Source organism: Erigeron canadensis, chromosome 2 (genome assembly GCF_010389155.1).
Source record: "Erigeron canadensis isolate Cc75 chromosome 2, C_canadensis_v1, whole genome shotgun sequence".
In the NCBI taxonomy this organism is placed as follows: domain Eukaryota; kingdom Viridiplantae; phylum Streptophyta; class Magnoliopsida; order Asterales; family Asteraceae; genus Erigeron; species Erigeron canadensis.
In genome coordinates, this window is record NC_057762.1 from 27,571,418 (window position 1) to 27,588,677 (window position 17,260).

At 33.6% G+C, this 17,260-nt stretch overlaps 2 protein-coding genes across 3 annotated transcripts; both read left to right on the plus strand.

Moving 5' to 3' along the window:
* Positions 1–469: 469 nt before the first annotated feature.
* Positions 470–4,860, plus strand: LOC122588007. The gene is made up of 8 exons (XM_043760155.1): positions 470–529; positions 2,044–2,167; positions 2,254–2,404; positions 2,494–2,619; positions 2,714–2,794; positions 2,872–3,070; positions 3,472–3,721; positions 4,477–4,860. The coding sequence occupies exons 1-8, from the start codon at positions 470–472 to the stop codon at positions 4,650–4,652; spliced, it is 1,167 nt and encodes a 388-aa protein (XP_043616090.1). The 3' UTR covers positions 4,653–4,860.
* Positions 4,861–11,570: 6,710 nt separating this feature from the next.
* LOC122587375 (serine/arginine repetitive matrix protein 1-like) lies at positions 11,571–17,040 on the plus strand. Of its 2 annotated transcripts, none has more exons than XM_043759525.1 (8): positions 11,571–11,740; positions 12,187–12,279; positions 13,025–13,210; positions 13,306–13,405; positions 13,517–13,551; positions 13,627–13,779; positions 14,234–16,557; positions 16,641–17,040. In XM_043759525.1, the coding sequence occupies exons 2-7, from the start codon at positions 12,209–12,211 to the stop codon at positions 16,545–16,547; spliced, it is 2,859 nt and encodes a 952-aa protein (XP_043615460.1). In that variant the 5' UTR covers positions 11,571–11,740; positions 12,187–12,208; the 3' UTR covers positions 16,548–16,557; positions 16,641–17,040. The 2 variants fall into 2 exon arrangements, with proteins under 2 accessions (XP_043615460.1, XP_043615458.1); XM_043759523.1 differs by having other exon boundaries at positions 11,573–11,740; positions 16,653–17,040.
* Positions 17,041–17,260: the final 220 nt, after the last annotated feature.

Consider the following 17,260-nt stretch of genomic DNA (forward strand, 5'->3'; position numbering starts at 1 on the left):
ACTATAATATCTACTTGAAATACTTATAATACTTTAATCAAATTAACTTACAACATCAATCATTTAACTCTTAAAATAATTTTACTATTTTAGTACATCTAAGACATATATTATTCGCTGTTGTTACCACCACCATCATCGGTCGCCGGTTCGCCGATCCCCTTCTAATATACTCCTTTAGGCCTATAACTCGCTTCAAGATTCACCAAGTACCATTTAGTGAGTGTTACAAACTTAAGATTATTAAATTTGATTAATCATTTTGAATTTAAGGGGAAAAAAAAATAATAAAAAATGCACTTATATCACACACAATAAACTTTAAGGACTAAAATATGAAGTTTTTGTTTCCCTCGTTTTGTAGAATTTGTTTATTTTTAGCATGCATTATATCATCAGCATTGTATATATTTCTGGCTGGCGGTGCTGTAAGTAGCAGTTTAGGGTTCTGCAAAAGTCATCATTAAGTATGTCTGATCATACACTAATTGCCACTGCAAAACGGAGGTTCAAAAACATACGTTTACAGGTTTTCCCTTTCTGTTAGTTTATTTTTCTTTTTTAACTTTGTATATGTGATGATTTATCACAATTAATTAGTTGAATCTGTTACATTATCTATACATAGAGAATAATTATTATTATTATTGTTTTTACCAATGGGGTGAAACCCCACTGTTACTGCAACCATGTGACCACATGGCCCCATAGATGAAGGTTGTTTTAGGTTTTTTTTTTTAGTAAATAGGCCATTTTGCATAAATGATATCTACTTTATGCCATTATGGCCATTTTCGCTCTGAATATGATAGGTTAAGAATGAATATTATGACATTATCTGACAATTAGGCACAAATTAACTTCATACATTTAACTCATCATCAAAGTTAGAAGTATATGTACATATATCCATTAATATGCCAAGAAATGAAATTTTACAATGTATATATTAACAAAAGTTTGAAAGAGTGGTCTTTCAGGATTGGTCGTTGTGTGTCACCACCTCCCAAGAGCATCCATCACAGAATTCCCTCATGAGAACGAGCCCCAACTCCAGAGTCTAAGTATAGTTCAATATTTTTAAACGTGTTCTGAAATTTTACTAGTGCAGTTTCTGTGGTGATGTGATTGTGTTGACGTGAGCCATATTGATATGCTAACTTAGAGATATGATGTAGTTCTCAAGTTTGGCAAAACATACGCCCTTAGGCGTCCTTGAGCTGCCACATCATATCCTTACAAATCCTAAAAGTATTTACTAATCCATAAATTCCTTTAATTTCCCCTCCAACCATACAATATCCTTACATAGCCTTATATTTTCCACTTCCTTATAAATTTTCATATTCAATCAAAAAAAAGTACTTCGGATATTTTAAGGATATCGAAAAACATGTCATTAACTATGGACAAATACCATATGAACAAGACTAACATGCTTCAATGCTATGGACAAGGAACATGGAAGGATGTGTAAAATATCCCCCTTTGAGATAGCCTAAGTTAGTTTGTATTCAGTAATTGAGGTTTGTTAGTTGCAAATGAGATAGATAGATAGATAGAATTGCTTAGATTATTGTCATTGTGTGTACCAAATGTAGCAAAAAGCGGTTGCAAATTAGAAAATGATTGTGTTTCCGCTTTTATGCAGTACTTTAGTTGTGATTCTGTGATTGATGGAGATTTCAATAGTCTGCATACTGATACTAATATGTTTTTGTTTTGCATTCAAATCACTTGGCTCTGGTCCCAACTTTTGGTCTAACCAAGTAGTGGCTGTGTATTGAAGACTCGATTTTTGATTGTGTGTGTGTGTGTGTATGTTTTTCTTTGCTTATAGATACCAGTTTAATAGCTAAAAAATGAAAAAATGTCATTATGTTAAATTTTGTTAACCTACATTTTATTAATAACTGCAATAGTACTTGAGAAATTTTAATACTTCACATGTATGTCTAATATACTTTGTTTTATTTTGTTAATTTAATGTTATGAGAAGCCATTATTTTCTTGAAATTTTGTTTTTTGATATATGAAAAATAGGAAGAGTATGATACTCATGATTCAGAGGAACTTTATAAGAGGTCAAAAATTGTAGAAATAGTTGCTGCTCATGGTATAGTCTTTGCTCTTGCAGAATCTGGAATCTGTGCTGCATTCAGTCGAGGTACGATTAAGAATCAGGAAAAAAAAAAGGGATCATTTTGAATTATGTAGTTAATGATAATTTGGCATGTTATCTATTTGACGCAGAGACAAATAAAAGGATATGCTTTCTGAATATCAGACATGATGAACTTATACGAAACTTGTTTTACAATAAGAATGATAATTCCGTCATTTCTGTTTCAGTCTATGATTCAGACAAGATTAAAACCTTGAAGTTTAGAACAACCCCGATTGAGTATGTGAAAACTTGCTATTCATGTGACATTTTTTTTTCTCGATCTTTTAAAAGTTATTACTTAGTATATTGTTCCTTAATGGTGTTAGATACATAAGGAGGGGTATGCCAGATGCAGGTTATGCTCTTTTCGAGTCCGAGTATATAGATTCGTCTGGATTTGTGGAGTTTGACGACGTGAATGCAAAAGTTCTTATTTTCTCAGCACAAGATAGGTAAGACTTGACCAGTACGATTCCTATCTCTTTGCATGATCATGCTATCTCTTGCGGCTGACTTTAGCATTTAATTTTGTTGTTCTTCTGCCAGAATTTACAAGGTGTTCAATTTGAAAAATTATATGATGTTATACTCCATATCAGATGAGAACATTGAAGAAATCAAACTAAGGTAAATTTCTAGTGTAAAAGTAGATGAAGGATGTTGATATATCGATGACACTTTCTCTATTCATTTTTCGCAAACAGCACTGGGATCATGTTGCTGGTATATAATAAAGTAAGTGTTCATGTCACTTATGTCCCTCTAAAGATCCTCTCGATTGAAGACGGAACTGTTTTGAGAACTTTCGACTATGTTCTCTGTCAAAGTAAGGTGGATTTCATTGAACTGTTTCATGAAAATATTCTTATCAAGCAAGAGAATGAGAATCTTCATATTTTTGATGTAAGGATCTTATTTACTCTCTTACTTAATCAATATGTCGATAGATGTGGCGACCAATTAACTTAATTAAGCACAGTATTATTATCATACGTATTTACTTTCTCACTTAATCTATGTCAATTGATGCAAGTCAAAATGGCTGAACGGGTTGAAGTAACCCAAAGTGTACTTTTAATTTATAAATCCTCTGAAGTCATTCAGAAAATTAGATATTCATTGAACTATTTTGATCTTTGTACTCATCGTTAACACGATATCATTTCTCTATTTTGTTACATTTTTATGAATAGTGTTGTCGTGTTTTGACCTGTTCAAAATATCTGGCCATTTTGACATATTACCCACTCTTCCTAGTTTGCTGGACTAATGTCAAACATGAATGGGAACCCTTCTATACACAGGCACGCAATTCCGAGCTAACAGAAGTTAATAGGACAGAATTTGCGACACCGTCGGCCTTTCTCTATCTGCATGACAGCCAATTATTCGTGACGCTTGGACAGAAAAAAGTGGCGGTCTGGAACCTCTATGGCGACCTTGTGACTTCTTATGAAAGTCATTATTTGTTCGACATTAACAACATGTACATCACAAATGCTCAGGATTTAATCATTTCCTATTGCAAAGCTGATTCTGTAACCGGAGGAAATGGTAAATTTCTGATTTACATTTTGCTTGCTATCATTGATGTTGGTCATCGGGTTTGGGGAGGACCTGATAAACCTTTGAATTGTGTAAACACTTTTGCAATAAAGTATTTTAACCCTATTTATTGACTTACGGCTACACAAAATATATAGATGGAATAAGACAAAGGTTACAACTCTAATGTAGGCAATTAAATTTAGAGTCAATAACTATGTATGGAAACTGGCATGTTTTTCTTAGGCAATTAAATTGACAGTGTTGTGGCTGACTGGCTGTTATGTGCATTTTGATATGGCAACATGTGAACCATATACATTATACAATATGTGAAGTTGAAATGTGTTGAAAAAGGAACACAATCGTTATATATTTTATATAAAGAATGAGATGAGATTAGAGGTTTCAAGATATGTGGATCAAGACAGGTGTAGCAAGTTTCATCTTTTAGTATGGGTCGAAATGGGTTGCGTTGACCTGCAAAAACTTTTTGATCCAAAAATAGTCCATATCTTATAATAATGTACTTTAGGAGGCTCTATGCTTTAAAAATAGACGTTGGGCAAATCTTAACCTATATTGTCGTGTGTTTTTCCAAAATTTATCTGTATGAGAATAAGAAAAACCAAATCTGCTCATTTTTAAGTGACTGGGTCGCAATTACCAACTCTAGACAAGATAATCCCTGAACTGAAAAATCAGGAAGAAAGCCTTTTGGGTAGCGGGTATACTAAAATCTATATGTTTTTTCTTTCTGACAGGCTTGATCAAGATCATCAATGTTGCAACAGGAGACTGCGTAGCTAAAGTGAAGGCAATGAATGATGCAGAAGCCATGGAGGCGCTGGAAGACATCACTGCCCTTTTCTATGATGAAGAGCATAACGAGATCTATACTGGTAATATCCATGGTCTAGTCCATGTGTGGTCTAACTAAGACGGTGTTTGATTCGTAAGTGGGTTCTTAGGTATGGGTTTGGGTATATTTCATTTAAATGTTAATCCTGTGAAGTTTATGTTATGTTTTATAGAGATTTTTAGTTCTCTTGGCCCATGACCCCCATAAGTAGTGTATTATGCTGATCAATGTCATTAAAAACTTGTTTAGTAAATTTTATGTTAAGCATTTTTGGAGGTTTTTGTTTTCTTGGCCTGTGACCCGTATATAATCTATCAGTAGTGTAGTTTGCTCATGAATGTGATTAATATTTTGGGCTTTTGAAGGACCATACTGTTTGTCATGTATTGTTTGCATGATCTAGCAACCACACTTGGCATACAAAACCTACCTCGTATGTACTTCTCTACTGCTGATGTGTTCTTTCATGAACGAAGCCTGTTACATGTTGGCGTAAAGCCTTGTCTTCTTAACGACAAAGGCTCCTATATATAAGGAATTTGCCAGCAACCTCCATCCCAAACATACACGACGCCTGATCTTTGTTATAATCACAGATTATGGAATCTATCCCAAATATCGTATCAGATCCTTGATCTCATAAGAATATATCTTCTCCTATTAATAATGGACCTGGTCTTATCCTCTTCCGTAGATAAGGTATATAATCTTGTGTAGTCAAGGAAGAGTTCTTGCCTTTAACACTCATGTTGATGGTTTGTGGTACAGGTCAAAAGGAGCCTGATAGGGTTGGGTCACTTTTCATGCACTTGTACTTTTTCAATGGTTTGTTAATGTTATTCAATGTCTTGGAGGCAATTAGGTCTAATTAGATCATTACTATTTGGTTCTTTTAGACATGATCATGTCTTACATAAATAATCAACGGACGTCGATATTAGTGCTCGAAAGAAACTTGCTTTGCAACATAAACATAGATTATAGATCTAATTTATAGTTTGATACCAGTCATGCGTAGGGTAAATAGGTTAATTTGTTTTTAGAGCGTGTCCAAAGTGATAACTTGTTTTTAGAACGTATCCAACATGGTGACAAAACTGGTATTCGGATGAAATTCTTATTCTTGGTTATTAGGAGTTAGCGAGTATTTGACTCTAATGTACAAATCTTTGATGTTGAAAGGATTCAATCGGGTTCGAGTCCCGATTCTTGAATTATAAGGGTGGATTAATAGGGAATTTTTGAGAGTCATTAATAGGGAATTTTCGAGAGTCATTAATCTTTATCCAATCATTTGTGTAATGCAGATGTAGGAGTAAAACAATATGTCTTTAAAGAAATGGATATCATTGTCATCGTTTCTGAACTATAAGCTTATAATCTGGTATAAAGTGGATAAATGAAATTTAATACTCTTTGTTCGCTAAACGAGCATAAAGTGAATATGATGCATGGAGAGGTGGAGCTTTCCTTTAAAATCGCTTTTTTGTTTTATAAAAGCAAAAGTAGATATATAATGGATATGTTATAATAATGCAATAATGATGACTTTCTTTAGGCCTTTGTGTGATTCTCATATACTCATTTTCGATTTGTTACTTACAACTTTCGGTTTGGTGGTAGTGGGGAGATAATAGAATTACATGCATGTGTGTTGTTAATTGAGCACTACGAGTAATATAATCTTTTATCAAATATTTTCATAATGTATGGCTTTGTATGTTTTGGTGGGATCTTGTTTTTTTTTTTATAATTAAAACATAATACCAAGAAATACTTACATCACTATTATAATATTTATATTCTTCGTACAATTTTTTCACATAGATCATTCACATAAGAAACAAGAAGTTATAATTTAGAGTAAATTATACTTTTCATCCCTGAGGTTTGCACGTTTTTCACTTTTGATCGTTAAACTTTAAAAATTACAACTTTGACCCTAAAGTTGGCCAATTATTTCAATAATCGTCCTTTGGCCTTACGGCGTTAAAAAATGGCCGTTAACGTACGCACGTGCTAGACACGTGAGAGCACTAATGTCTTTTCACCTTACACCGAGGGACGAAAAGTGAAAAAATAGTTACCTGAGGGATGAAAAGTGAAAAAATAGCTACTTGAGGGACGAAAATTGAAAATCATACAAATAAATTTATTCTTCCATTCTTTCTTTTCCGATGAAATTTTCCGACTAGACATTTATTTCCCTTTACCCCCAAGCCCCTCCAATCACCACCACCTAATAACCACCAACAACAGCCGCCGCTACCAGCCACCGCCATCTGTAACCAACACCAGTCACTGCCGTCTATAAACCACCACGAGCCACTGCCACCCACCGCCACCTCCGGCCACCACCGCCTATAATTACCACCAGCCACCGCCACTACAATCAACACCAGCCACCACCGACTACAATCACCACTAGCCATTGCTGCCTACAATTACCACCAAACACCGTCGTCTACAGTCACTTCCAACCACTGCCGTCTACATTCACCACCAACCAACCGTCGCCGACTAGAATTACCACAAACCAACCGCCGCCACCTAGAATCACCACCATCCACTGTCCCCCTTTCAATTAAAATCAAAATTTAGAAAAGAAACAAAAAAGATGACTGACATGTTTGAACTATAATTTGTTTGATTGGTTATGTTTTGAATGTCATGAATTTGAGTAAATGATTTTGTTTGTGGTTTAGATTTGGATTCAAAGTCGAGTTTTTATTAGGTATCATCGAAAAATAAATGTGTAATCGGAAAATCCAACGGTAAAAATGATCAGAGAAGATGATTGGAAAAGAAAGAATGGAAGAATAAATTTATTTGTATGATTTTCATTTTTCGTCCCTTAAGTAGCTATTTTTTCACTTTTCGTCCTTCAAGTAGCTATTTTTTCACTTTTCGTCCCTCGATGTAAGGTGAAATGATATTAGTATCCTCACGTGTCTAGCATGTGCGTATGTTAACGGCCATTTTTTAACGCCGTAAGGCCAAAGGACGATTATTAAAAAAATTGGCCAACTTTAGGGGTCAAAATTGTAATTTTTAAAGTTTAGAGATCAAAAGTGAAAAACGTGTCAACTTTAGAGACGAAAAGTGTAATTTACTCTATAATTTAAAAGATTTCATGGTTCTTCCAATTCAGATGGTTCTTACACGAACTTATATATATATATATATATATTGCGGATTAATTACTTAGATTGATTATATTGGTAGTAGTATTATTGTGGTAGTATTGTCGGAATTTTGATTCCGTTCTAGAGTCGCTGAAATTACACTCTATGTGTAATATGTTGCTAGGATCCGATTAGGTTGCTTGTGATTACGTTGTTTATATTCTCAAAATCCGTAGTTAAAATGGGAGATGGTGATAAACAATTCGAAAAAATGATCGAAATCCGGGTTACATCTTGACGAGGTAAAACTTGGGCGAATTTGCTTAATAAAACTGTTAAGGTATGTTTTTGGCATGCACGCCCTACGCATTGGCATATATCTCCATGTTTCGAAATTTTTTTTTTTTTTTTTGGCTGTGGCACAAATTGCACAATATCATTGTTTTCCACTATATGTCAAATGTTGGCATGGCGATAATTGGTAACCAGAAATGTTATCCTTACATGCACACAAAGATTTATTGTACTATGTTCTGATAACCTACTAATTAAGTAGTAATAGTTTCAAGATAAAAGTATAAAAATTAAGAACATGGAGGGTATCATTTGAATATAAAATGTTAGAACATGCAATCGTAATTATATATACTGGCGGTGGTAGTAGATATCTCGATCGATCGAACGTAAGCCTTTGAAATCTTTTTCATATTTGTTTAATATATATTTGAGAGAACGTAGTGAGATCTCTTAGCTGCCACTTGCGGATCATCTGTTTGGAATATACTGATTTTTCGTGTTCTTTAAAGTCTGAGTATATCAGTCTCCCATGTGACCATATATATATAAGACATAAATATAATAGACTAATATCATATTGATTTTACATCTAGCAATTTATACCCATCTTTCTTGACTAATTCTAAATACTAAATGGATAAGTACTCGTAATGTAATAAACTATGCACGAATGTTTATGTTATGTAATGAACTACTTATATGTTTATTGTATGTAATAAACTTTCAAATCTTGGTTATTGAATGTACCCGGGTATATGTGGCAACTATCTAAGCTGTCACTTGTATGCTTTTGATTGGTCGAATACATCCAATAACCTAGATTTGAAAGTTCATTACATACAATAAACATCTATGTAGTTCATTACACAACATAAACATTTGTGCATAGTTCATTACATTCCTAAGTATTTATCCCAATACTAAATGACATATACAAACTGATCAATGGAAGAAAATTGAGGGTTTACCCCTATTGATCGTCATGCCTTCGGGCGGATTAATATGGAGTTTTCCCCCAATCGGGTATTTGAAATAGGCATTTCTACTTCGAGAGAGCTCTCTAGCGCGGACCCAGTTAAGACAACGTATGTTAAACCTTCCGCTGTCGAATCGCGATATAAAGTTTCCAGCGAAATTCACCTTTAAAAAAAAATATATATATATAGGTGTCAAAGATATGATGATGAAATTAAGTTATGTTCTTATCTTACAAAGTACGAGTAATTAATATCCATATACACTTAATTGCACGATACTTTTTTTAAGAATGTTTTAATTAGTCGGCAAACCATGGGATAAATTAAAGTTTGTAATTCTTTTTGTTAGATTATTGGATTTAAAATGTCTTTCACAACAAACGTTCATTAAATAACTTTTTTTTTTTTACTTTGTTAAATGGTAAATTTCAATCTCTGATTGACTATGGTCGTCCATCACCATGATGAATTCATGATCATCACTTATTAAATATCAAAACTTGTCACCTAAACTTGTTGGCCATGGAATTGAATCTGTATTTTTAATAATAGCTAAAAATGTAATTTTTGATTACAAGTTAATTACGTAGTAATTGAAGATAAAATCAACGTACACGATTAGACTGATTAGATGTTTTTTTGGTTATGTTTTAAGAGGATTTCTTTTAACTCATATTTATGGGCCCAAATTGGGTATGCTTTTGATCCTTTTGGACCATTATTTTGAGCCTAATTAGATACATAAAGCCATCTTTAATGTTAAACATTTTTAAAGTACCATAAATATTGATAAACCTATCACACAATATAACTGTTAAAAAACATATTGTACTGGTAAGTAAAATATGTGTAGTCGATTAATTAATAAATGTGAGCAAATATCATTTCCCATTCATAAAGTTAAAATTGAGAGATTTGAGTTTTCAACTAAAATTGTTATACTAAAATCATTGTAACTTGGTCAAGTTTATTCATTACCTAAAATTTTAATATAATGTTTTTTACTAAACTTATTGGAAAATAAGTCTTAGTGTCATCATTTAGAAATGTCGTTACGTTTTAATACTTAATATATACTGATTGAAACTAGTAGATGTTTAAGATAAAAAAGTATTAAAAATACATTTTTTTTGTTGTTACATTATTTGAAAATGATAAAAGTAATTTCGTTGGTTGTGTTTAAAAAAGTCACCTCATGTATTAGTAATTTGTACGTAATTATTTTTTGTATTTGTGAATTGTTATTAATACAATAAAATATAATTAATAAGGCATAGTTATCATTTTCTCATTTTATCTTAAATCGAATCTAAAATCTTATTTTAATTTGTTCGAAGGAAGAATAGAAGGGGGCAAGGGGCTCCTATACACTTTCTTCTTCACACATACATTGTGATTAATGTTGCATAGTGAAAATTTTGTTTATAAATAAAATAATAATGATAATAATAAAAATACCTATGAAAATGATAAATTGAGGACTTTTTTTTTCTCACATCGTCTTCCCTCTTTAAGAAGCAAGAAGGTGACATACACGTGCTGCAAACTGCGTTTACACATACAGAGAGAAAACATATATCACATTCACACCACTCATTGTCTGTCCCCCATTTTCATTTTCTCATTAACATATATATTAAAAACAAGTAGGGTGTAAAAACTAGTAACGGACTATTTTATTTTTTTTGCCCCTAGCGCGCCCGCCTCTTCTTTCGCTGCTTTCGGTTTTTATTTTTTAATGAGTCACTTCATTTTCTTTTAAACCCATTTTATATTCTTAATTTTGAGCTTGACAAATTATGTTTTGATTTTTTAAATTGCTTTCAATTTGTTTAAAACAAATCACTTATTTTAATTGTATATTATTATTTTTTAAGTTTGTAACATTTTTAAGATTATTTCATTTTATTACAAGTGAACTATTACATAGTAGATATACACATAACAGTTGGGTGTATGTTTGGAATATATACACCTAACCATTTTCGAAAAATTTGTTTGCAATACTTATTAGTTTCAATGTTATTTCGATTAATGTTTTATTATTATGGATTATTTTTGTTTCACTTTGTATTTTCAATGATTTAGGAAAATAACTTTATTTATGTTTGTAATACTAATTTGTTTTTTTATTTTAAATATTCTACTTTCATACTTATTATCTTTTAGAATTTATATAATATATTAATTTGTTATAAAATTATACTGTCGATGTTTTTTAATTTATAATTACGTACTCATTAAAAAATCAATATCAATTCAGGTTTTGAGCTATATAATGTTTCTAAAGCATGTAATAATTTTTACCTAGTACGAAATACAATAAATATAATGTCTCTCAGGACAACGCCCAGGTAACGTATCTCGTTTTAATTAAAATTAAACTTTAAAGAAAAAATATTCAATATAATAGTCCTAAACTCCTACTAATATTTTGATCAGAAAAAAAAAAGTTAAAGATTAACAAGCACCAGATCCTTAAACATTTTTTAAGTCCATCAAATCTAAACTCTAAAAAGACACAAATCCAACACGCGCCTTCATCCACCTCCTTTTGTGTGTGTGTGTGTTGTTTCTCCAGACACAAAACCCGAAAAACAAGTACCAAAAACAAACAAACAAACAAACATCTCTATATTTCTCTCTCACACACTAGACCTCCATTTCTACTAAATAAGATCTGTAACTAAAACAAGTACTAAAGTTCTGGTCAAACTCAACGTTGACTTCATAATCTATACATACATACATTACACTGTTTGTAATTGTAAGTCATGTTTGTTTTAAATAAATTGTTTTAAAATAATATGTTATGCATAGTTTGTGTTTTTGTTTTCGTTTTAGATTTGATTGAAAAAGCTCATAAGGGTTTTTTTTTGTGTATGTGTGTGTCGGTGAGTTGTATGTTTGTAGGACTTTTTAGTTATTCATTTCACTGTTAGATCTAGTATTTAGTAAATTGTTGATGTATGTTATTTTGTAATTATTTGCAATTAACATTTGTATTATTATTATTATCAGTTTTTTGATCTGAATGCAATTTTGTAGTGAACATTTTAGTACTGAATATATCTATATCTATATTTATATAGCTAGCTTTCCACAAGTTTATGTTGAGTGTGTGTGAAGAAGTGAAAATACTAATAATGTGTGTTTGAAGAAGGGAAATGTAAGATTTGACCAGGTTGACTTTTGGAATTTTTATTGATTTAGGTGGTTATTAATTTTGAAGACAATGGAGAGAAGAATTGATCCTGATTCGTTGCTTGATTACGTCGAACTTCAGATATTTCCAACCGATAACAGGTTTTGTTTTTGTTTTTTATTATTATTATTATTATATATTATTTGTAAGTAAGAACTGATTTTGGATTCTGATTGATTTAAACTTCATTCAATTGAAATGCATAAGTTTATATATAAATATATTTGTGTTGATTTCCTTGCATGTAAGTGGATGATAATGAAAATAAACTTAATTCAAGAGGCCATACATATGTTAATTATCTTAATATGTGTTGAGTGGTTTTGGTTGAGTTATAGCTTATCACAAAGATCGTTTTCTTTTTAGCTTATAAACACATGATAATGTTACTAATCACCTCAATTGTGGGTGTTAGGAAACAGCTTATTTAGCCTAAAAACAAAAGAAAGGAGGCTAAAATGCCATAAGCTGTATGCGTATAGAAAATTGCTTAAACAAGAATTTTAATGCTAATTGCTAATTTGCTATACTTGAAAGTTGAAATAGGATGATATTCATCATTTGTGCATACTTCTAGAAATTATTTATCAAAATTTGAAATAGGAAGAAATGTTCCGGAAAATCAAAGCTGCTTCTTTTTTTCTTTCTACGAACACATAAGCAAAGACGGTGTCATCATTTTTTTTTCTAAGGAGGTGGACTTTGCCAATCTATTCAATTATCTCTATATTATAGCTTATAGATGGCCAACTTGTAACCACATTTGTGATCAGTATCTATGGTTCTTCATGGTGTCTTTCTTCTTTAACTACGCTTCCAAGTGTAAACCCCTTTTCTATTCTATAGGTACGAGGCATTTGTTTCAGCTAGCAATAGAATAGAAAAGGTAGCATCCGGAGATTTGCACCAACTATTGTCGCATTTACCTCAAGTGAAAGATCTGTCATCCAAAACCTCCGACTCAAACTTCAGGATTCTTCCACCGGATGATGTTAAAGATGCTCAATGGTTTACTACAACCACGTTAAAAAGGTCCATATCATATTTATCTTTATCTCATGTTTCTTATTGCCCCATAAGAGGATGCCAATCTCTCCTTGCTCACCCTAGTTATTTCAATTGGTTAGATTCTTAGCCATTGTTGGTTCACAAGACATTCTTAGTATTGGAAATGAAATCTCTCAATTAGTGGAGACCAGAAAATTCCAACTTTCGTTGTTTGCAAAGGTATGTTCTGTTATTCTTTACATTTATCAGTCTTAATCTCACAAGCAGTTTCTACTTTTATATATTAATTCATTCTAATGTAACTAGCTTCTGGGACTCATGTTTTAACAGGCTGAAGTTGATATGACATCATCATTTGAATCTAAGTAAGTTTTTTTCTGTTTTTGTCGTAATCAGTTGATTTTTGCCTGCATTTTCTCAACCATATTATATTTTGTTAGGAATGAGCTTCTGCGAGCAGTAGATTCAAGGCTCTCAGGATTGAAAGAGCAAATAGTTGATGCCCTCTTCCAGGCTACTGGTGCTAGATTCTCGCTCAAGGATATCTCCGACTTGGAAAACTTTGCTCATCATTTTGGAGCAGAAGATATAAGGTATAATTATGTTATATTTGGAGTAGCATGTAGGGCTAGTCAGAGAAGTTCACCTAAAACACTTTTGTCCTTTTCTAAAGATAATTTTTTATCAATAAATTCTCGCTTAAATATGTATACAAAAAAGTATATACAATAACAATCTATGATTTGTAGGAAAAACAGCAATTTAGTATATTGTATGTGTTTACATGTTCTATCTATCTAATCTTTGACTTTACCTGTTAGATATAAACATAACCCAAATTGACCTGTTCATGAGTAAATGGGTCAAACATGCTATTTCTCATTATCTTTTGATAAAATAAATTCTCCAAGCAGTTCTCAGTTGTATTTTTGTGAAAAGTATAAGAACATTTGGTTTTCTCATCCCATTTCCGTCTTCCAACATATACCTTCATTACCAGTCACAAAATTTTGCAGTCCATATATTCATTTCAGTTGCCTGATTCAGGGACTCGTTACAGAAGCTTGTAGAAGTCAGTCCCTTACCATCACCAAAAGACTCTACGATTGAAACAGTTGCTTTTGCTTCTCAACCTTCCCAGTTAAATCCGCCTGTCAAATATGGTGTCTCCCCAGCAAAAGCTGCACAGATTGAACGTCAGAGCTCAACAGATAGTGAAAACTCTTTTTCAAGTGAAGAAGAACAACCATCTGTTGAAAGAAGTCGAACCGTTGCAAGATCTGCAACACCCAGAAGGTCAGCTTCTCCGATGAGACGAGTCCAAATAGGACGAACAGGCCCACGCAGGTCAGCCACATTAAGTATCAAGAGTCTCAATTATTTTCCAGGTAGGGAGAAGACAGCAACTCAGAGAGATGCCGCTGTTCACGATAGTGAAGACGAAGATTTAGAGAAACCTGCTAAACAAAATGCACTGAGAATGAGCGTGCAAGATAAAATTAGTCTATTTGAAAACAAACAGAAAGATCAAGTTGTGGACACCGAGAAGCCAAAGACATTGCCAACTGCACCTGTTGCAAATAAAGCTGTACTGAGAAGATGGAGCTCAGGAATGAGCGAAAGTGCTACGCAGTGCGTCCGTGATACAAGTAACGAAACTGTTTCTCCCAAAGGCCCTGAAGATCCAGCTCCAGGAGGCAATGCGGAGTCTTGCACTCAAACTTCTATAAGTCAAAGTTCTGAAACTGCAGAAAACATCAAATCATCCTCATTCAAAAGAGGTAATGCTGATGTATTAGATGTTGAAATGGAGACTAGACAGCTTGAAATGCATCCTGCATCTATTGAATGGAATCAACAAAAGGAAGCAGAATTGAACCAATTGTTCAAGAAAATGATGGAAAGCAAGCCGGTTAGACGTCATAGTGTGAACAATGATAATAGCAAAAGCAAGAGTAATCCGAAGGAACAAAGAGGTGGATTTTATGATCATTATAAGCAAAAAAGGGATGAAAAGCTCCGAAAGGAAGCTTCTGGAAAGAAATCTGAGAAAGAATCCCAATTTAAAGAGATGGAAAAATTTCTTGATGAAAGGAAAGCCGAGATAGCTTCCACAAATGATGTCAGTAAAAAGAAGGTTGCTGCGAGTAAAGCTAGACCCCAAGTTTCTCAAAAGAATACGACTCAATTGCCAAGTTCAAGTAAGGAAACATCAAAAGCTTCTGTTGTGAAGAAAACGACAGCTGCAACCACTACTAAACCATCTCCTTTGCCTGCTACACGCAAGTCATGGCCAGCCACTCCATCACCGAGACCTACAGGAGGTTCACCTGCTAAAACTCCATCATCTGGTTCCACTCCTACTGCTAACTTGAGTAGAAAACCTCAATCTACTTCATCAGTTGTCCGTTCAAGCACAAAAGTAGAAAAGCCACAACCACGACCCAAGACTCTGAAGTCAACACCGCCTGAAGTTAAGAAGAACATTAAAACCGTAAAGGAGAAAAAGCAGCCGACGGTAACGAAAGGCACACAGACAGCAAAACCAAAATCCCGAACTCAAGCAGACATTCATGCTGCTACAGCTACCACTGCTCCTGCTAAACCCAGTTTTTACAACAAAGTTACTAAGAAAAGTAGTGTGGTCCCACTGGAGACAAAACCTTTCCTTCGTAAAGGAACTGGGATTGGTCCAGGTGTGGGTGCGGTTGTTGTCAAGAGTAAATTAGCGGTTCAACCTGAGGAACCTCTTAACACTGGAGATCTGATTCAAGCTGAAAAAAATCTGGTGGTTGATACTACTGAAATTACAAGTCCAAGTCCAAATCAGGATATGGAATGTGGACCAGCGGAATCCCTTGCCAAGTTAAACTTGGAAACACAGGTTGCCAGTCCCACTAAATGTGAGGAACCTGAGAGTCCTAGTCATAATCAATCTGATGTTTGTGTTGATGACATGTTTAAGATGATAGAGACGGTTGATAATAACATTGGGACTGAAGAAGAATCAACACTTTCAATTTCACCAACTGCATGGGTGGAAATAGAAGAGCATCACCGGGATGAGATTATTCCATGCAAAGAAAGCCCCATGCAGGTAGCTGGTCAAGCCAATCTTGCGGCATCATCTGGAGTTTCGAGTCCACGTGTTCGTCATTCTTTGTTTCAGATGCTTCTTGAGGAGACGACGAGTGAAGCTGACAGTTGTGAGTGGGGAAATGCTCAGCACCCTCCTACAATTATCAACCAAAAGGATGCACCAAAGGGATTTAAGCGCCTATTGAAGTTTGCCCGGAAAACTAAAGCTGATTTGAGTCTAACTGATGGTTCTAGCCCATCAAGCATTTTCCGGAGAGGATAAAAGATGAATCGTAAGTTAATGAATTAATTCATTCTAGTGTGGAAGAACATGCACATTAACTTCCTCTATGGTGTGTTATTGATATATTTTCAGTCTCTTTTTCAGTATCAAGAGGATGGCAAGACGACTCAGACCAAGCTTTCTTGTTGTTTAGTACCGTTGAAATTGGTGAATCTATAAACACACATTCTCATATACAAGTAAACTTGGTTCTAGACTAAGATTGCTTCCTTGCAACTATTCACATTGTTATTACTTAGATTAAAGGTCAAGAAATGGTCGCCTATTCCAGCAGGGTAAATGCTTCTGGAATTTTTCATAGACGTCACAATGTAAATTAAGTGATCTTGGAGTCTTGATATGTTATATGCTTCAAGGTTGGGGCGTTGGGCACATTAGTCTTTCATTTGTATTCTTTTATTTGTATCATCTTACCGTATATTGAACGGTTGTTTCTAGCTCCAATAGTGTATATTCAACTTGTTTGCCTTCATGTGCGATATGCGATTGGTAATACTAGTTCATTTGTAAACAATGTGCATCACTTTGCTAGACGCTATCGGAACCAGTGGCCCATCAAAATCTATTTGATTGGTTATTAGGCTTTAACACCATATATCTATACACTACCTTAAAAAATTTGCAGACAATCAGCCGAACTTTAGCAAACCATATTACACCTGTTGATACCACGTTCAGTCGGTTGAAATGAC